General features: G+C 34.4%; 1 protein-coding gene across 6 annotated transcripts in view; it reads left to right on the top strand.

The window, feature by feature from the left end:
- WDR45B (WD repeat domain 45B) overlaps positions 1-22,225 on the top strand; it is a 128,099-nt gene that overhangs the window by 44,373 nt on the left and 61,501 nt on the right. For all 6 annotated transcript variants that reach the window (XM_023502849.2, XM_023502848.2, XM_031968459.1 and 3 more), the window contains exon 3: positions 15,318-15,419. In XM_023502849.2, coding sequence (XP_023358617.1) covers positions 15,318-15,419 — 102 coding nt within the window. The remainder of the gene's footprint in view (positions 1-15,317; positions 15,420-22,225) is intronic.

Genomic DNA, 22,225 nt, shown 5'->3' with positions numbered 1-22,225 from the left:
ACTATAAATTAATTTCCTTAATGAATTTTAGTGCAAAAATTTTGAAATAAAATACTAGCTAGTAGATTGCAATAATGTCACAAAGATCACAAAGGTACATTTTGCCAAGTGGGAATGCAGGACTGCTTTAATAGCTAGGTCTGATTTTCCATATCAGTTACAAAAAAAGGTAAAAAGTAAAAAAGGTAAAAAAGTAAAAATCCAAAGATGAAAATTTTTGATAGTGCATAACACCCATTCTTGGTAGAAACACTAAAAAGGTCCAGCAGCTAGAGAGAGAAATTCCATTTAAAATAACTGTAGAAAATATAAAATATTTGGGAGTCTACCTGCTAAGACAAAACCAGGAACTATATATACACACAGTTACAAAAACACTTTTCACACAAATAAAAGTTAGATCTGAACAGCTGGAAGAATATTAAAAAAAACAAAAAACTGGGACCTTGGTGGAGTTCTACTGGGCCTGTATCCCAAAGAAGTTAAAGGGAAAAGACCCATATGTGCAAAAATATAAAAGAAATGATTTCAGAAAAAGGCCTGGAGACTTATATTAACTCATGCTAAGTGAAGTGAGTAGAACCAAGAGAACATTGTACACAGATTATGTGATAATAAACGGTAATGGATGTGGCTTTTTAACCACAGAGGCGATTCAGGTCGATTCCAATTGCCTTATCCAGGGAGCCTTCTGCATCCAGAAAGGGACTGAATGTATTTTCAAAGCATAGAATTTTCACCTTTGTCCTTGTTATTTGCTTAATTTTTGTTTGTTTCTCATTTTTGCCTTTTTTGATCTGATTTTTCTTGTGTAACATGATAAATGTGGAAATGTTTAGAAGATTTGCACATGTTTAACCTGTATTGAATTACTTGCTGTCTTGGCGAGGGTATGGGGGAAGTGAGGAAAATTTGGAACACAAATTTTGTAAGGGTGAATGTGGAAAACTATCTTTGCATGTATTTTGAAAATAAAAAGTTATTATCAAAACAAACAAAAACTAGATGGCTTAGGAATAAATGGAACATTTCTGAAAAAATTATGCTGTGTCTAAATTGTCAGTAATGCACTTAAACTTGAAAGTTGCTCAATAAGTGAAACAAGTGGGATCATCATTACGATTATTCAATATTGCATTAGAGGGAGGATTCTGGAAAGTTGGAGGAGTAGATCAGTAAATTTCAAGTTCTCTAGATTCCCCTCCCATAACAAAACCTCAGGATAAACATAGACTGTTGAAACACAAAGATTTGGGGCAGAACAGGAGTCTTCCTGGACAACCAAGAAGACCTGAAGGAAGATACTAGATCTAGGGATTAACCAGTGTGAAGTATAAACATCTCTAGGCTAGCTCCACAGAAACAGGAGTGGGGACCCCTGAGACTAGCTGGGTTTCCTTCATCTGTAACATCAGAAACTTTGACAGGGGTGCAGTGGAGAGGGGTTTGGAAGTCTGAATCCCAGAACACTGAGGGAATCTCTGCTGATTAGGAATGGCCCAATTGTGCTGCAGAGATTCAACAGGAAGGAACCAGCATAGGTCAGAAGAGCAGTGGGGCAGAAACTCTGCTAGCTGCAGACATTTGCAGGAGAGTGAGGCTTTTGGTTTGGAATTCCAGGTAAGGCGGTAGAGATCCTTCTCACAGTTTGAGGTGCTTATCCTAATAGTGCTCATTAAAAAAGAGAGAACAGGCAAAGAAAGAACCCAACCGTAGAAACTTAACTATGGGAATAGGGAAGACCAGGGTTCAGTATCAGAGGACAGTGAAGTAAAAAATCCCAAAGAGTAAGATTCCTTCCCAAAGAGAATTTATAGAAAAATTCAGAAAAGACATTAAAAGAGATTGACACCTAAAACAAATAAATATAAATCATCCAAGAAAAATAAGATTATGGAAAAAGTGAATTAACTAGAAAAGGAAAGATAGAATGTTACAGAAAATTAGAATTGGGTAAGAGGAAGCCAGTGAAACTAAGAGACCAAGAAATATAATGAAAGCAATAGAACAGAATGTGAAACATCTTATAAAACAATGACAGAGCTGAAAAACAGATGAAGAAGAGAAAACATAAGAATTAGATTGCCTGAAAGTAGTTTCTCCCCCCCCCCAAAAAAAAAAAATCTTGATGCAGTAATGCAAGAAATAATCCAAGAAAATTGTCCTGACCATGGAATATAGAGAGGATAGAATATGAGGGAAAAGTAGAAATAGGAAAAAAAAATCACCAAAGAAATCCTTTGTGGAAAACAGGAATATTATTCCCAAATTTAGAAACCCTCAGATCAAAGAGAAAATTTTCAAGAAACGGGGAAAAAAAACAATTGAGATATGCTGAAACTACAATTAGGATTGTACAGAACTTAGCAGCAGCCACAGTAAAGAATTGCAGGTCTGGAATCATATATTCTGGCAATGAAAAGAATTAAGCCCCCAGCCAAAAAATATCATCCAGCAAAATATCCATAATATTGAATGAAAGAAATGAATATTCAATGATTTTCAGGACTTTGTCTCAACCAAACCCAAATTTAACAAAATTTGACATCAAAAAATTTTTTGACACAAAATAGCCAATGTCCAAGATTAATTTCACGGAACTTAACATGGACAAAATGTTTTTTACATGGAAATGTAGACCATATGTTTAAGATTGACATTAGTAATTGGGTTGCTCAGAAGGAAGATTGGGTTAGTGTTGAGTATGATCTGTCTCTACAAAACAAAATTGTCTAGGAAAAAGGTAAATACAGTAATTATGATATACAAATGGGGTACAGAGGAAGAACTGAAAGGCATTAAGAATATGTAGGATTTATGACAGTGGGACAAGGTGTGTAGATTAATGGGTAATAGACAAAGGATAAGTTGGGGTACAGCTAGTAGGATAAGATGTGTAGATTAATGGGAAAGGGATAAAGAGGGAGAAAGGGTAACATAAGATAAGGTCCAGTTACAGAAGGAAGTTTATATCAATAGGAGCCCGATTAGGTATGTAGATTAATGGGGAATGGAATAAAGAGGGAAGGAAAAGTTTAGGGAAGAAGATAAGGGAGGGATTCACAAGTTCATATCACTCTTTGTAGATATGATTTATTTAAGAAAACCCTAGATAATCCTCTAAAAAACTAGTTGAAACAGTGAACAACTTTAGCAAAGTTGAAGGATATAAATAAATTCATATGTATACACACACACACACACACACACACACACACATATATATATAAATTCATTTCTGTGTAGTACCACCAAAACTCAGCAGGAAGAGATATAAAGAGATATTACATTTAAAATACATGTAGAGTATATCTGTCTGCCAAGACAAACCCAGGAACTAAATAGACAGTTACAAAGCACTTTTTGTAGAAATAAGTACAAAACAGAAATATTAATTGCTCATGGGTAGAATATAATGAGATGACAGTTTTGCCTAACTTAATTTACTTACTCTGTCATACCAGTAAAACTACTAGAAGAATTATTTCATGGAACTAGAAAAAATACTTACAAAATTAACCTGGAGAACAAAAACTGAGGAATATTTGGGGGAATCACTGAAAAATGAAAAGTGGAGGAAGGTGGCCTAGCAGCACTAGATTTTAAACTATATTGTGAAGTAGTAATCATCAAAATTTAATAAAAAACTGGAACTGGCTAAGAAACAGTGGAATACCATACATAGTGGTAAGCAACATAATATTTGAATGAGAACTCATCATTTGACAGAAATTGTTGGGAAGATTCAAAAGCAGTTTAATGGAAAGTGACATCTTATACCATGTACCTGGATAAGTTTAAAATAGATAAATGACTTCATATGATAAGTTCAAAATGTATAAAGGTGATATTATAAGTAAGTTTTAAGAAGTATACCTAAGTAGGTCTATGGATAAGAAAAGAACTGATGACCAAATAAGTGATAGAGAGGATTATGGGAAATAAAGTAGACAGTTTTAATCCCATCAATTAAAGTTTTTGTAGAAACAAAACTTTTACAGTCATAATTAGAAGGAAAATAGGAAATTGGGAAAAACTTTTACAGCAGATTTCTCTGATTAAGGACTTATTAAGCATATACAGAACTAAGTTAAATTTATAAAAAAAAATATTCATTATGGTCAAAGAATATAAACAGTCCAATTTTAAGAAGTAGAATTTTATGCTATCAATAGTCTTATAAAAAATGTCCCAAATGACTATTGTTTGGAGATATAAATAAAACAATTCAGGTATCACCTCATCTCAAAGAGAAAAGGAAAGGAGGAAGTTCTATACAGAAATATTTTTAGCTCTTTTGTTGTGGCAATGAATTGTAAATTGATGTCATAATCATCACCTGGGGAATGATTGAGTAAGTTGTGGTATAATGTGCAGGATGATTTCAGAAAAAAAGACAACTCTGAATCCCGAATCTTTGCAGAAATCCTAAATAGGATTGTGCTTGCCGTTTTCTTAGCAAGTTGCCTTTGCCAGGACTTTTACCCATATTTTTTTCTCCGTTCCAATAAATCCTTTTTTGCCACAGTGATGTCAGGTTTGCAGATTTTTTCCCAAGGGACCTGTGCCTCTGCCTGGCACCTCATCATAACTACTACTAATCTCATCACTAAGAAGATTTGTATGAACTCATGCAAAGTGACTGGAACCAGAGCTTTGCATACAATTACAGGAATATTGTAAAGATGTGAAAAAGAAGGTTGTGTGAAAGACTTAGCTACTTAGATCAAGACAGTGTTCCAATTCCAAAGCACCCATGATAAAAATGCTATCTACTTCCAGAGAGAACTCAACTCTTACTTGAAATATTGAAGTATACTTTAAAAATGTTTTTTATTTGAAGCTAAAGTAGAAAATAATAAAAAACTTAAAAGACAAAAGAACATAAGGGAAGAATGAAAATGTCAAAGTTCCATTTCAGGAAAGCATAGAAGACATTATATTCTGAATTGTCCATCTTTTCTTTGCTTCCTTGTAGGCTTTTTTTTTTCCTATACTGTGCACTTTTTATTTTTATTTTATTATTCTTTCCTCCCTTTCCACGTCCCCCAAGCAAGCTACAGTTTAACCTTGATATGTTTATGGGTACATATATACAGATACTATATATATATATATATATATATATATATATATATATACACACACACACTCATAATGTACTCATAGACACAACATATATAGACAAATGTTTTGCATGATTTTACCTGTATAGATTGCTTGTCTTGCCAAGGGGAAGGGGTTGGAAGGAAATGCAACATGCTATCATTGTATTTGCTATTACCAATTTCTCCTAATTCCCAGGGCTTCAGAGAAATCTCTGGTAAATATTAATATCAAGCTTATTGATATTACTGAGGTCATCAGAAATCCTCTGGCTGCTGTCTCATAGGGACGCAGTTAAAGCACAACAGAGCATCCTAGAGTATTTACAGGCAAGTTCAGGAACTTTACTCACATGGGTTACATCCTACTCTAAGACCTCCTGCACTCTTAGTTCCTTCTCTTAGCAGAGATCCAACTAAAAAAAAGGGTCAGGCTCCTCTCCCATCAGGTCCATGATGTCACAGGCATAGCCAATCAGAGACAGAGACATTTCCTATTCCTGACTCTACTTCAGAGTGAGGCTCGAGATCCCACCCATGAAAATGGTCCTTGTGTGCTCATAGGCAATCATGTCCGGGGATCTCCAGGCCACATAAGCCTGTGTCACATCCTAATTGTGTTGCCCTGACCTCTCTTTGACCTTTCCTTTGAACAAGGAAAGAGACAGTTTAACTCAATTAAAAAAATTAATTTTTTTTTACACATAATTAGGAAATATTTAACAAAATAAAAAAGATGAGTAACTTTGGAGAATACAGTTTTGATAGAATATTGAAATTGAAAGCTTAACTATAAGAGGTTATAAAGAGAGAGAAAAGTGTATGCCTCTATTGCAGATGGAGTTTTTGTTGAGTTTAGTCACAAAGGAGAGAAGAAATATAGAATAATAGTTATTTGGAACTAAAAGATAAATTGAAGGCTTTTTGAGGCTAGGGGAGACATAGTAGACATGCTTGTAGCCATTGTATCCAAGGAATGTGACCTGGAGGTAGCTTCTCAGTAATCAGAATTTTGATTTGATGTTTTAGAGAAGAGAATAGCATGAAATTCAAAAAAAGAGCTTAAATGAATAATGGAGACACTAGAAGTGGTAGTGAGGTGCAACATAGTATCTCAACTTCCTTACCTTGACCAGTTAGACAAGGAGAAGGAAAGGGATACTCAGTTCTAGAAAGTGTTGTCAAGGAGAATATTTCTTTGGGGGAGCCAGGTTTCAGTAATAGGTAGGAGTGAGAAAGGAAAAAAATTGAGTATAAAGGCAAGTTTGTTACCTATAGAAAAAGAACAAGAGGGCACAATGGAAAGGGAACCTTTTGTTTGGTTGGAACTTGAAGATATGAGGGTTGAGGGGGATGAAAATGTGGAATCAGTTGGTGGGAAGTAGGTAGTGGGGTTTGAATACAGGAATTCAGAATGTGTAGGATGTGTAGGATATAACCAAATATGTGATTGTTCATGATTGAGTGAAGGGTATATCAGAGATATCCAGCAGGAGAACAAATGCAGCACATAATTGAAAGTTAGATGATTAGATGGGAAGCCCCACCTCATTAGTTCTCTTCTTTCTGAAGTCTTGAGTTTAGGTAGGAAAAGGCAAAATAGAAGATGGAAGTCAATCCCGCACACAGGAGACTGAAATCTTCTATTATCAACCAATTTTCCTCTTTCCCTAAGAACAAGGATAGTAAGTAAAGAGATCATTGTTCTCCTTTTGCATAGTAGGAAATACGTGCAAGAAACTCAGAGGAAGGTTTGTCTTCTTCCACCTGAGGAATCTTTAAAGTTCTATATCTATCCTATAAAATTATACTCACTTTAGAGTCATAAATTATTCTTGGTTGTGTAGCTTTACATGTTGTCTTTTTAGATATATCATTCTGTAATGCTTTAAACTCTTTCTTTTTGGCTGTCTACAGTTTGACCTGTAAACCCTGAATTTGAGTATGACCTTTCTTGCTTTTTTCAATATAAGCTTTCTTTCTGGGGGTGAGCAATGGATTCTTTCTTTCTTATTTTTTTAACTTTGCCTTCTGGTTACAACCTAGGTATATTTCTTTTGTATTTTTCTGAATTATGGTATTATAGCTTCTAGGGATATATAGTGATGGTTTTGGGGTCCCCTGACCTTGGGGGACTTCTGTTCTGGTAATCTGCTTTCAAAGTCCTCTAACTTGTACCACCTTCCCCTAACTTAGAAATGCTTATTGTTCTGAAGATCTGCCTGATTCTGGAGACCACTCCTCAATTCATTGCTGACTGATACTCTTATCAGTGAGAACCACTCTTACCTATAAGCCATAGAAATAGCATATCAGTGATAGAAAGCTGGATAAATGTGTCTTCTTGCTTCCCTTTTGGTGCTGATTTCTTTTGGAAATTCAGCCTGCTTTGTAACAGCATTACAATTACAACTTTGCCCCTTCACTTGGATATGGGTTCAAGCCTACAAATTCTTTTGAGACACCTTGTGACACCAATCTATAACTCCAAACTTTTGGGCTTCCAACTCAACAGTATCTAGACTCTTTTTTCGAGGGGAGAGAGGTATCATGGCTTTCAGGTAGTTCAATGATTCTTAAATTATCCCCCCTCAGTCTTTGTTTCCTGATCAGGTTTTTGATATTAGATACTAATCTTTTCTTCATTTTTTTTTGGACTTTATTGTAATGTCACTTACTTTTGCACTTACTGAATTTTCCACTCTAGATTTCAAGGTGGAATCTATTCAACTTTTTGTGGAGTTTTCCATCTAAGTTCCAAACTTATTTACTTTTCAATTTATTTTTCCTATTTAAAAAAAAAATCTTTAATATATTCCAGTGTTTTTGTAGCCTTTATGACTGCCATTCTTTTATTTGGGCTCAATTTGAAATTATTGCTAATTTTTCTCTTTCTGGATTTAATTTTTGAGCTTTTCCCAAAATCAATAATGTTTTTTTTAATTGTATTTGCTATTTTCTTGTTTTAATTTGTATCTTCAGACTGAATTTTTTCTTACACTTTTGCACTTGTATAAAGTTCCACTTTTCCTGTATTCTTGGCTATATTGTTCATAAATTATTCACTTATTCAAGTCTCATAGGTAATGTGTTCCATATTAATTCATTTTTGGAATGTCTCCCTTTATATATGGTCATGTATCCATTTTGACCTTATCTTAGTAAATGGTATAAAATATTGTTCATGTTCAGTTTTTGTCAGATTTCTTTCCAGCTCTCCCAACAATTTTTAACCAAGTAATAAATTCTTATCCCTCATATTTTATACTTGTCAAAACTGGGTTTTATTTATTTGTGTCTGTAAATTGTATGTCTATTTGCCTTGCTGTTTCTTAGACAGTAGTACCCCAGATAGTTTTGATAACTGCTGCCCTATAATATAGTTTAAGATCTGGTGTTATTAAGTTTCTTCCCTTTACATTTTTTTCATTAGTTCTTTTGATATTTTTGACTTTTTGATCTTCCAGATAAATTTTATTATTTTTTCTAGCTCAGATAAATAATTTTTTTGGTAATTTTATTGGGATAGTACTGAATATATAGATTAATTTAGGTAAAACTGCCATTTTTGTTAGATTCCTCCTATGTATCCATGAACAAGTAATATTTCTCCACTTATTTAAATCTGATTATTTATTTAAAAAATTTTTTAAATAAGATTTTGTTCATATAGTTCCTGGGTTTGTTTTGGCCCATGTACTTCCCATATTTGATACTGCTTAGAGTTATTTTAAATGGTATTTCTCTAGCTAGCTTTTCCTGCAAGGTCCTGTTAGTGATATATAGAAATGTTGATGATTTATATGGGTTTATTTTATATTCTTCTACTTTGCTAAAATTATGAATTATTTCAGTAACTTTTTATTTGACTCTTTAGGATTTTCCAACTATATCATCATATCATTGGCAAAAGACAGTTTTATTACCTTATTGCCCATTCTGATTTCTTTTTTTTTTTTTTTTTTCTTCTTATTGCTATTGCTAGGATTTTCAATACAACATTGAATAATATTCTTGCTCTTACTGAGGTTTATCTCCCTTAGAAATAATGCTAGCTAATGATGCTAGTTAAATGCTTCTCAATTTGATTTATAATTAAACTTAAAAAATAAAATATTAAAAAATTTATACTTGAAAAAGTGCATTTTAAGTTAAACCTCTGAATTCTTGGTATGAATCTCATTTGTTCATAGTGTATAATATTTGTAATATTTTGCATTTATTTTTATTAATGAAATTGGTATAATATTCCTTTTTTGTTTTTACTTTTCCTGGTTTAGTACCAATATCATACTTGTTTTATTTATAAAAGAAGCTTGGTAGGATCCCCTCTTTGCCTAACATTCCAAATGCTTTATTTAATATTGGAATTACTTGGTCTTTAAATATTTGATGAAATTTACTTGGAAATCTGTCTGGTCCTAGTGTTGTTTTCTCTTTCTAGGTATTTTATATTTTTTGTAAATATTCTTCAATTTTATTTAAATTGTTAAATTTATTAACATATAATTGTGTAAAATAACTCCCTGTAATTGTTTTGATTCCATCTTCACTACTAGTGATTTCATTTTTGATAATTTTTTGATATAGTAATTTTATTTTCTTCTATCTTTTAAATTTTATTTTAACAAATGATTTTGGTTTTTTCATAACACCAACTTCTAGTTTTATTTACTGATTCAATTTTTTCTTATATTCAATTTTTATTGATTTCAACTTTAATTTTTAGAATTTACAATTTAGTGTTTAATTGGAATTTTAGTTTTTTATTTGCATACTTAATTCATTGGTCTGCTTTTTCTGTTTTATTGATGTAAACATTTAGAGACATAAATTTTCCTCTGATTGCTGGCTTTTGCCATCTCCTATAGGCTTTTGATATATTATCTCATTTTTGTCATTCTCTGTAATGAAATTATTGATTATTTCTATGGTTTGTTCTTTAACCTACTCATTCTTTAAGATTAGATTGTTTAATCTCCAATTAGGGTTTTTTTTTTTTTTTTATGTCTTCATAGGCCTTTATTCAATATGATTTTTATTGCATTGTGTTTTGAAAAGGAAGCTTTGATACTTCTGCTTTTCTGCTTTTGTTATACCAAAGTTCCCTTTTAATGGGGTGACCCAGTTTCTCCAATTGTCCTATTTCGGTATTCTGCCTTAGGTTATAACTGTCCCCTCTTAATGTTTGAGATAAAGGTTTTATAGACATTCCTTAATGTTTGACAAGATAAAGGTTTATCCATTTCAGATGTCATTAGAATATCAGTAATGTCATTGTTCTTGTTATTCCATAATAAGCTTTCTGCCCCCATACTCAAGCACTAGACTCTTTGAGATGATAGTCTCGTCTACCCCTGGGATCAACATGGATCCATTGGTCCCACTCCATTATTGAATTGGTCTCTAATCTCTGTCTTGCTCAGTTTCTTTGGCATTACACTTTTAGCCATAAAATTTTTATGCCCTACATATTTTGTAAATCTATTGCTGAAAAAAATCTGTATTCCTTTTATTCCTATTGACTTTTCTCCAGATATCTATCATATTTAGCGTATCAAAATTCGGTTTATTTCCTTGACTTTTCTCATTTGTTTTTTGCTTAGATTTTATCTGGTTCTGAAAGGAGCAAATTGAAGTCCCCCATTATTATAATGTTGAGGTTGAGAAGGGGTGAACCCCAAAAGTCCCAGACTTGTGTCACAAGGTATCTCAAAAGAATTTGCAGGCTAGAACTTATCTCCTAGTCAAGGAGCAAAGTTTATTAAAAGCCATTACTGAGCTGACTGAATTCTAAGAGAATCCAGTAAAGAAACAGTACCAAGAAGATACTCTTATACAGCTTTTAAATCATAGATATGTTAATTCTATTATATAGCTAAGGTAGGGCTAGGTATAATCTCCTGATGAATTGAGAGTAGTCTCCTCAACTTAATCAGTTTAAGCTGGTTGTCATTGAACAGATCCTCAGTCAGAAATGAACTGAGAAGTAGTCTATTCAGAATCAGATTGAGTTTTCTAAGGAGTAGTCAGAATCAGATAGATTGGGCATTTCCTGAGGCAAACTCCAAAGCTAGAAGATTTAGGACTTTTTGCCCCACAAGGACAGGGGACCTCATATTACATCAATATTAGTATCTATTTTTATTTATTTATTTGCTGAGACATTTGGGGTTAAGTGACTTGCCCAGGGTCACATAGCTAGGAAATGTCTGAGGTCAGATTTGAACGCAGGTCCTCTTGACTTCAGGGCTAGTGCTCTATCCACTGCGCCACCTAGCTGCCCCAGTTAGTATCTATTTTCACCTGTAATTCATTTAACTTGTCTTTCAACAATTTAGATGCTATACTATTTGGTGCATATAGATTTAATGTTTATTTTGTTTCCTTGTCTATGATATAATATGGTTTCCCTGTTAATCTGTTAATTAAATCTATTTTAGCTTTAATTTTCTTTGAGATCATGAATGCTATCTTGCCTTTTTTTTTTTTTTTAAATCTCAGCTGAAGGATGACAAATTCCACCTTATTATTTTAAATCTCTATCATTTTAAAGTGCGTTTCTTGTAAGCAACATATTGTTGGAATCTGATTTTTATTCCATTCCTCTGCCTGTTTTTTCTTAATAGAATTTCCCATTTACATTCAAAGTTATAATTGCTATTTGTGTATTTCCTTCATCCTATTTTTCCTCACTGTTGTCCTCATTCTTTTTTTACGTTGTCCCTCCTCTAGTTTACTTCTAACCTAATTCATGTCCTTTTAAGAATTGTCTCCCTTATCTCTTTCCTTTACCCTCTTTCTATTTACAACCTTTGCTTTTCTCTCCTCTACCTTCCTGAATCTTAATCTACTTTCCCTTTTAAAAGTACTTCTCTCCCCATTCTGTCTCCTCACTCTTATTTCTTTCACTTCTTCTTTAGAATTTGTATTCACTTATTATTTATGTTTTCTCTTTTTAACCGAGATCTGATGAGAGTAAGGTTTCAGCACTACCAGCTCTCTACCCTCACCTCTATTGCTCCTTATTACCCTTTTTTAACCCTGTCTTATTTTATTTTTTGTTATCCCTGTCATACTTAGCTCAGCCCCAACTTTTCTTTTCTTTTCTTTTCCAACCTTTCTTTTCAAACTATCCAAATACTGATGATAGTCTTAAGAATATTGCTGTTATTTTCAAATATAAGAAGTAAACAGTGTGACCTTATTGAGTCTCATGTAATTTTCCATGTTTTGATCTTTTTGTCACAAATAAATACCTTTCACTTCATTAAATATCTCTCTCCCACCACCTCTACTCCCCCTTTAGGATTATAGTAAACTTTTCTGGGAAAACTATTTTTGGTCAGAATTCCAGCTCTTCAAAATAAAGTGTTTCAAAAAGTCTTTGAGTGTAATGGCTGCTAGGTCTTGGATAAAATTCTGGTTGTATGTATTTGAATTTCTTTTTCTTGTTGCTCATATTTTTTCCTTAGCATTGGAGCTTTGCAACTTGGCTATGATATTCTTAAAAGGTTTTTCTCATGAGATCTCTTTCATGGTGATGAGTGGAATTTTTTCTATTTCTACTTCACTCTCTTGTTCTAGATCTTCAGGGCAATTAAAAATTATTTGGTTTGATATTGTCTTAAGATTTTTTTTTTAATTTGTAACTTTCAGGTAATTTGATAATACTTATATTCTCTTTTCTGGATCACTTGTTTGATGTTTCCAATTTTCTTTTTAATTATTTTGATTTTGTATTTCTTTCTTTCTTTTTCTTTCTTTCTTATAGAAAGAATATGGAGCTTAGTTTCATATAATTAAAACATCAGAATTACCAAAACTGTTTAATATGCTTGTTAAATGTTATCCTCATGTTTATATTGTGCTGACATAATGCTAAGAAATACTCTTCATGACAACATTGAGATATGGGTGGTATAAGTATTCCTATTTTTAAAATACATGAGGAAACTTAGATTAAGAGAAGTGTTACATCTAGCATTTTAATTCAGTGCTTTTGATGTTGATATCTTTTTATATTGTATTCTCTTCTGCAAAGATAGGCCCAAATTAATTTGCCTAAGATCACATAGATCTTATGTGAATTGAACACTTCTAAAAACAAAGAGAGCACTAAAAAGGTATAGAAGTTGCACTAAAAATTGTTTAGTGTCTGAGGTCAGATTTGAACTCATGTTCTCCTGACTTCAGGGCTGGTGCTCTAACCATTGTACCACCTAGTAACCCCCTTGATTTTTATTTCTTGATGGCTTATCATGTCATTCACTTCCCCTTGCCTGATTCTAATTTGCAGGGAGCTGTTCGTTTCCTTAATATTTTGGATTTCTTTTTTCATTTGGTTAACTTTGTTGTCACAATTTTCTTGATTTTTTTTGGTTTGCCCTTTTTTCTTTTATTTTTCTTTGATCTAGCTTATTTGATTTTTGAAATCCTTTAAGTTCTAAGAATTTGGACTTGGGACCATTTGACATTGATATTTGGGGTAAAAGCAGTTTTTAAAAATTCATTATCTTCCTCTTAAATTCAGATTTTCTTTATTGCTATAGTAGCTGTGTAGTTGGGTTCTTTCTCCTTTGCTTATTAATTTTTATTTTATTTTTAGCAGTTTATTGTTATAATCTTTTTTAATTTTAATTTTTAATTTTAATTTTAAGCCTAAGGGCTTCATGTCTTACTATTATGTTCTTATGTCAGGGGTCTCAACCTCAACATTCCAGTGGCCCCTGTTGATTCTTCACTTGGACCAAATCTCTTTCCATGGGGTCTCTCCTGAGATCTTCTATATTTGTCCCTAGGAGCACCTTCCTCAACTCTTGTTTATTTTTGCAGCTCTTAGTTCACCCTGAGGCATTGTTTTGTCTTGTTTGTGGAGGAAATCTTGCTAAGGCTAAATCAATGCTAAGAAATACTCTTCATGACAACATTGAGATATGGGTGGTATAAGTATTCCTATTTTTAAAATACATGAGGAAACAGATTAAGAGAAGTGTTACATCTAGCACTTGAATTCTGTGCTTTTGATATTGATATCTTTTTATATTATATTCTCTTCTGCAAAGATAGGCCCAAATTAATTCCTCTATGTATGTCTTAAGTATTTTGGTTCCTTTGGAGTTATTGGTTCTTTGTTTTTTAATTAAAATAGTTAACAGATTAAGAGAATGGTATGGTATTAAGAAAATGGTATAACACAGTAAATAAAAGATAGCAGAAGCAAAAATTGTTTTAAAAATCCTTCCTCTCAAGTGACCTGTAATTTATTCTTAAAATAATCTTACCCCTTTCTTTCTACTTGTATCTTAGCTGCCCTGGTCCATTTAAATTCTTTATTACCTCTCAACTGGACTATTGTTTTTAACTTCTCTCTTCTCCCCTCACTAATTCATCTTTCACACAAGTGCCAAAAGATTATTTAACTCTTTATCATCTAGGTTATCTGGAAATTTGCTTAATTTTTTCTTTTATATATTTAATTTTCACTATATTTAAAGATGTGCTTTTTATTCTTTAGGAAATATAATTTGTATTAAAGTCATGTCTAAGATGTTTTCATAAGACAGTTTGATGTTACTCTTTATATCTAGTCTAGATAGAAATTTTTTTTACAAACACTCACCAAATTATGATGTGACCTTGTAATGCCAAAGAAATTGAGCAAGACAGAGATTAGAGACCAATTCAATAATTTATTAAATGGAGAGAAATACTGGGACCAATGGATCCCAGGGCTAGAGGAGACTATCATCTCAAAGAGTCTAGCCCCAAGTATCGAGACAACAAGCCTTTTATAGACTAACAAGAACAATGACATAATGGAAGGAGACCTAGGTGGGGATAACCTCATAGAAGGAGGTTACTGATATTCTAATGACATTAAGGAATGTCTATAAAACCTTTATCTCAATCATTAAAAGGGCAGGGTCATAACCTAAGGCAGAATTACGAAAGAGGACAATTGGAGGAACTAGTGACCCCATTAAAAGGGAACTTTGGCATAACAACCTTTGTTTCCTAGTCATTAGTTGTATTTTTATTTATGTTAGTGCTAAGGAACACTGATAAGGATCAATATTTTAATATTTAATTCCCCTTTCCCTGCTTGTATTTTTACTGTCTCTCTACCTTTGTTTTTGAAGAGTAAGAATGCAATGATAAACCCATGTTTATCTTTGATATATTAACTTTTTTTTTAATAATTCTTTTCAGAATTCCTTGAAGGAGGAGTTGGCCATGTGGAAATGTTGTTTCGTTGCAACTATTTAGCATTAGTTGGTGGTGGAAAAAAGCCAAAATATCCCCCCAATAAAGGTATAGTAATTATGTATTTGACAGTTTTTAACATTTGTAATATTTGTAACTTTCCAGACCCTTTCACTTCTCTTTACTAGTTTTATTCTAATAGGCTGTATCACTATTTAATTTTAACAAAAGAGTAAACTGAGGGAGCTCTCTAAACAAAATAACAATTATTAGCAGGATCATGCTCTGTCAATAAATGAGTCAATGACTTGCTTCCATTAATGTCAAAGACCTTAAGCAAAAGAACAATTTCCTTTATATATGTTTTGAGAGTACAGAACGAAGAACAGAATAGGACTATGGAATTGAAGGCAACAAGTTTGCTTACAGAGCTGAGGCACAAGGAAAACTGTGATTGATTTAATGTTTAGTATTATGGGTTATTCTTCTCTTAAGAGATTAAAAAGTATTGAGTACAGGTATAAGACAGTAGCCCAGACTTTTGGATAGCAAACCAGACATCTGAAGGATAGGCCTACTCCTTTTCTGTTCTTTGCAGTAAGAATAGATGGATTTTAAAATTTAGCCATTACAGCCAGCAAAATCTCCATACTTTGTTCAGAGACGGAGAACTATGACTTAAGCAAAATCAGGGCAAAATCAGTTACTTCTGATTAAGGAAAAAATTGTAGCGGCCCAAAAGGTAAAAATCCATCCAGATCTTGGCTCACCAAAACTCCCTTTTCTTATTGAAATAGCAGAGACTGCTTGCCAATATAATAAATTAATAAATTAATACTCTAGGGACTGAAGCAAAATGCAAATACTTTTTTGACTAAAGGCAAACCTTTGAATTTAGGACAGGAAAAAGAGCCCAAAGGTATTTAGGTGAAAGGTACTTAAGGCAATGATAAACTTTATCTTGATGAGTATCTAAAATATTTGCATCTCTGTCTAATTAACCAAGATCTGGACTTAATCATTTACATCTCAGTAGATCTTGTTTGTCAGAGAAAATTATAGGAACTTCAAAGAGTGTACTTTATATCAAGTCTGTGAGCATTTGAGGTGTATATTCATGGTCCTGATCAATAAACTTCAAGAGTTCATATTTGAGATTCTTTGCCTGGCCCTGGTAAGTTACACCCTTCATCTCACGACAGGAGCTAGACTCAAACAGAAAATTATACAGGATTAATTTTTAATTTTCTCATCAAAGAATTAGAAAACAAGAGAAGTATCTAATTTTGCTTATTATTTCTTGGAAAAGAAGTTATGTTAACTATCTATTTCTACACTGACATAATATGTTGACTATTTTTCATTTGCTAAACCAGTACCTGTGATTTTATTTTTTTAAACAAAAGTGTGATGAATAGTTTTTTAAAATTAGTAAAATAGCCATCTTTAAGTAAAAAGTAACTTAACTTGATGAATTTATATCAGTAACTGTGAATATAAGATTTTAGTGGCCATAACAGGTAAGCTTTAAATTCTATATTTGGTTCAGTTTAGGTAGGGGGTAGAGGGGGAGAGGAGAATTTGAAGGAAGAGAGGGCAAATTAGAAAATAAGAAAGAATTAGAGAGAGAATCAATATGCATGAAAGAGGAATAGAGATAGAGATAGAGTTATACAATGTTATTTTTTCACTGTCCTTTGATTTGTTGTTATTAGCCGTTTATGGCTGTTCAGGTATTCTTTAAAATCATCAGAGGTTCTGTTCAGAATTGAGATGGCTGTAGCATTCTGTTTCTTGAGTTGCTCTGATAGCTGGATAAAATAATGCTGAGTGACTAGGTTCCTCAATATTAATTTTAAACTATATTCAAAATGATTAGCTCTGTGACCGTGGATAAGTCTTCAATTTCCTCATCTGCAAAATGGTGATAATAATAGTACCTGCCTCCCAGGATTATTATAAAATGAGAAAATATAAATGTGTATTTCCTTTTTTCCCCCCTTAAATTATATAAATAATCAAAGAGGGTGAGCACAGTGTGAAAGGTTGGGCTTGGAATCTAGAATTACAGAGTTCAATTCTGCCTTTGTTCAAGAGCTTTGTTATCTTGGGCGTCATTTAGCTTTTTGGTGCTTTGGGTTATTTTATGTTATATAGTTTATGGGTGAATTGTAGACCAGCAACATAAAAGTTCTGTACTTTTACCTTTTCTTTTACTTTTTGCCTTTTACCTTGTCCACAGTTAAGTCCACTCACATACACTATTTCCCAGCTTCAAATTTTGCCCTATTTAACAAAACCTATCTTCTGTCAATGGCCACTGATGTTTCTCTTCTAAGTTCCAGAAATCAGTCCCATTATGAATTTGGGATCAGTTACTAAGGATCCAGGCTGGGCTTAAGGAGACAGGTACCCATGGCCATTGGCTCAATTGTTGGGATCCACCACAGATCCAACAATTTGATAAGTTAAGAGTTCTCCCTATATTCTGAATGAGCGGGAGGAGCTGGTTCTATTCTTTGGAAGACAGAGGTCTAGTTTCTATGGCTATCATGAGGAAATAGGCAAATTCAAGGCTCAGGGAAAGCCCCATGAGAGATTCCCAAAAGTAATTAATTCCCAAAGTAATTAATGTAAGAAAAGTCATACAGTTACAATGCATTGGATTCAGAGTTTGTGTTCCCATTCAGCAGAGGTCCCCTCCTCAAATGTAATTTGAGGTCTCCCCATCTTCAACTGTCCACTTGGATAAAGGTGGCGCCACCAGTCCTTTTGTTCTGGTGTGATATGTCCAGCCTCGTTCCTGGGTGCAAATTGCAGTGTCCGAGGTCAGTATCACCTGGTAGGGTACGTCCCAGCACGGAGTCAGCTTCTCATCCTTCCAGGAAGGGATCAACACCCAATCTCCAACCTGAATTCTATGAACAGGGAAACCTAGAGGAGTCTGAGCTATTAACCCTTTTGTTGCCTTTGTCTCAGTTTCCTTAACTGTTCTGTGAAATCCCCTTAGTTGTACTCTAAGGTTATAAATTGCTAGCAAGATAAACAAGAGAGCAGAACTCCTGACCCTCCCTTGTTCAAGAATTTACAATATCCCTCTAAAATATTCCAAGATACCTCACTGACATCTTTATCTCTGAGTATTCAGACATCCTGTCTGGCTTTTAGGATTTATGGCCTCCCCTATCCTGACAGAAACTTTCTCGGGCTTCTTGGTTCTTTGTCTTTAGAGAATATTTAAGAAGTTGGCTTTCTCCTATTCTGGATTCTTTGAGATGACAGTCTCCCCAGCCCTGGGACCAACATGGATTCCTTGGTCCCAGTACATTTTTATCACTATCTGACTGGATAATTTGAGGCGAGAGTCCTGTCCAGTCAGTTATACTCTCCAATTAATAAAAAATTGAAAACTCTCTAATCTCTCTCGTGCCTCAGTTTCTCCGGCATTACACTAGCAATGACTCTTAAGAAATATAATATCTCTTAAGAAATAAATCCTTTGTCTCTAAGATAGGGTCCCAGTTTCCCATAGGACAAGCCAGGAGAGGATGACCTTTTTATTCATAAGGTGAAAAAAGCCCTCCATGTGGCTTGGTTCTGATTCTAACTACAGCAAGAGGAAGATATTTAGTCCAAGGTAGTTGGGTCTCTAAAGACAATTTAGTCAGTTGCCGTTTTATTTCTTGATTCATCCTTTCTACTTTCCCAGAAGAGGGAGGATGTCAAGGGGTGTGGAGATTCCAAGTGATTTCTAAGGCCTTAATCAGATTCTGCAATACTTGGGCAGAAAAATGTGTTCCCTGATCCGAGTGTATCCTCTCCACTATTCCATATCTAGGAATAATTTGTTCTAATAAGACCTTACTGTTGAGGCAGTTGCTTGGGCTGAGAGGAATGCCTCCACCCATGATGTCAGATGGTCCACTATGACCAGCAAGTATTTGAGGCGACCCACTGGTGGCAGCTCAGTGAAGCCCACACCTGGATGCTTTAGAATGGTCCAATTCCCAGAGCTCGTTCCCCTTTTGGGATCTGGTGTTGAGCAGCCTTGTTAGTCCTTTGACAAACGAGACAGCTGTCCACCAGTTCTCAGGCTATAGTATATAGGCCAGGGGAAACATACCTTGTCAGCACAGCATCACACAGGTTTTGGACATCTCAGTGACTGTCCTGGTGCAGTTGCTGAAGGACCTGCCTCATACTTGCTTTGGTCAGTACCTCTCTGCCATCAGGTAAGAGCCATCGGCTTTCTGAGTTCCCAGCTGCTCTGAGAGTCGAGGCCTTCTCTTTTTCCTTCTGGTTAAAACTGTGAGAGGGTAGACTAGGGGGAAGTACAGGTATCAAGTCCATTATATGAGAAATCTCCTGGTCTCCAGTTCCTTTGCCTTCTCATCTGCTAATCTATTTCCCCTTGCCTCAAAAGAATTTCCCATCTACTACTCTAGAAGATCCATCCATAAACCAATTTACTCCCCCAGGCATTGGGGATTCTTGTGAATCCTTTTACTTTCATTTGAAGATCAATTAACTCTAAACAACAATATTCCTCTGCAAGGGTGGTTCTGTTCCAAGGGACAGGAGGCTGGGTTAAGATTCAGTAATGCAACAGGGGCAGCTGATCCAATAAGCCTCCTTCCCTTCACCTAGAGTTTCATTTGCTCTGAGTATTTAATGGGGAATTGTTTGGGTGTCAAAAGTTCTCTTTCAATATAGCCCTCCCACACACCATGATCATGCAAAACATGAAAAACGCATCTAAAGACAATATAGATCTTTGATAAGTAAGTCAGGGGCCTAGGATTGGGGTTCCAGATATAGCCCTGCCTTCCATCTACATACAATGTAAAAGACTCTAGACCTAAACCTTAGCCTAATCAGGGCATGAGATTCCCCCCCACCCCCTTTTTTTTTTTTTTTCCAAAAGGCAAGGTGGGAGTGGCTGGCTAAGTAAACCTTTAGATAAAGAAACTCTAGCCCCAGGAAGTAAAAAGGTAAAGCAGCAACCAAAGTTTGGCCACAAATTAAAATATCTATTTAGGGCAGTTTTACTTCAGGTAACGGTCCTTAAAGTTTTCACAATTCCACCTTATAACCTATGCAGTTACACCTGAATTCAAAATTCCCAGCAAATATTAGCTGCAGTCCCAAAAGATTTTATCTCCTACAGCAATTATCATTAATCAAGGCTTCAAATGAATCTAGTTCTCAGAATCACAGTAAAGGGTTCATCCTAGAAATTTCACAGCTTATACAGCTTAGATAGTTCTAAGTTTAACATTACACAGATTTTGCCTTTAAAATACTCAAAAGAAAAAATTCTAAATCACATGTTGTGCATCCTGTTTCCACATAAAAGAAACTTTTAGATCTTTCAGATTTAACATTAATACTCTCTTCATTCAATTTATCAAATTATCAGATCAGACTAAAATCCTGCTCTAGATTTTATCATCTTCCTTAAACAAGGAGTCTATCATGCACATAAATAAGCATTAAATAATTTGCTTTAAACAGATGGGATCTTAGTAGAAATAAATTGCTTTCAGATTAATTTACAGTTCAACAAACTTCTTAGAGTACCTATAGACTTGAAAAATAAAAATAAAACATTCCGTTATTAACACTATATAAATGTAGGCCGTTCCTTTAAACAGTAGAAGCAATTGATACCCGAACCAGCAAGGTGTGGCAGCCGCCATACTTAATGGGGAAAGGGAATTAGATCACCTGACAAGGTCCCTCTCCACGTGGCCATCCTTCCCCCACTCCACCATACTTCCAGACTAACTTATCACAGCTAACTTTTTAGGGTGCCATTTCCCCAGGATCCAATCTGTCAGCTCAAGACAGGCCCCAACTTCATGGGATATATTTCCTTTTCCCATGGCAAATGGCAGATTCACTAGGGAATTGTGCCTTTTTCTTTCATTTCTGGAGAGCTATTTTCCTCTCACATCATGTCTTCCTTTTCCCTCTCTCTTTCCAAAGCTTATTTGCTTAAACCTTCTCCAACATGTTAAACATTCCCAAACCAATACTAGATGCTCCATTTAAACTATTAATTGCTTTTGCAAATCAATCTTTCTTGTCCCTCATCTTTAAGTCAAAGAAAAAAATATGTATTTTTTTAAAACTTTAAACTTCAAGGTTCTCAAATAACTGAACCAAATGTCATAACTTATACATGCCCAACAGAGATGACAAATTTTTAAGGCATAACCCAGTTACAAATTACCCAATATCTCTAGAAAACAACACACCTCTAAGTAGGGAGATACAACCCCAACCTCCCCTAAGGTAAACTACCAGCATTTTGTTTTAATAACCTATATTCTAACTTAACATCCCAAACACAGCTTTAAATTCCCATTAATATAAAACCACTTTAGCCATTATATTTAAAATAATGAATTTCACCAAATAGCAGTTTCTTTCCCTTGGTCCCATGTGGCCCTACTGCAGGTCAGGACATGTGAGAGGGAAAGGAAAGAAGCCACCATCTTCACTCTCGATCCTACATACTTCCCCCATGTATAGGGTGATTGTCCTCCCAATTGGGATCTGCTAAAGGTATTTCTGGTCAGCTGAAACTACTCTTGCAGCTGGAGGGTTTCTCCTGTTCCACTCCTTCATAGCTGCACCTCTAATTAGTCCCCTCTCCTCTTGTGAGAAGAGAGAATTCAAAATAGACCCAAGTTCTCCTCCTGGCCCCAAGGGCCCTTGGAGGGGCAGATGGAATTAAATCCTTTCCTTCTTTCAGGTACAAATTCAGTCTTTGGCACATCCAGTCTGCAATAGTGCCTTCACCAATATCTGTCACCCCAGACAAAACAACCTTATCATCTTTTTCTTTTTCCTTTTATATTTTGGCAGTTCGTTCCAATTACTTAATTTATCTCCCAAGGGACTATCTA

This window comes from Sarcophilus harrisii, chromosome 4 (assembly GCF_902635505.1).
Source record: "Sarcophilus harrisii chromosome 4, mSarHar1.11, whole genome shotgun sequence".
In the NCBI taxonomy this organism is placed as follows: domain Eukaryota; kingdom Metazoa; phylum Chordata; class Mammalia; order Dasyuromorphia; family Dasyuridae; genus Sarcophilus; species Sarcophilus harrisii.
The sequence above is the reverse complement of the archived record's forward strand: the minus strand, read 5'-3'. Positions and strand labels throughout refer to the sequence as shown.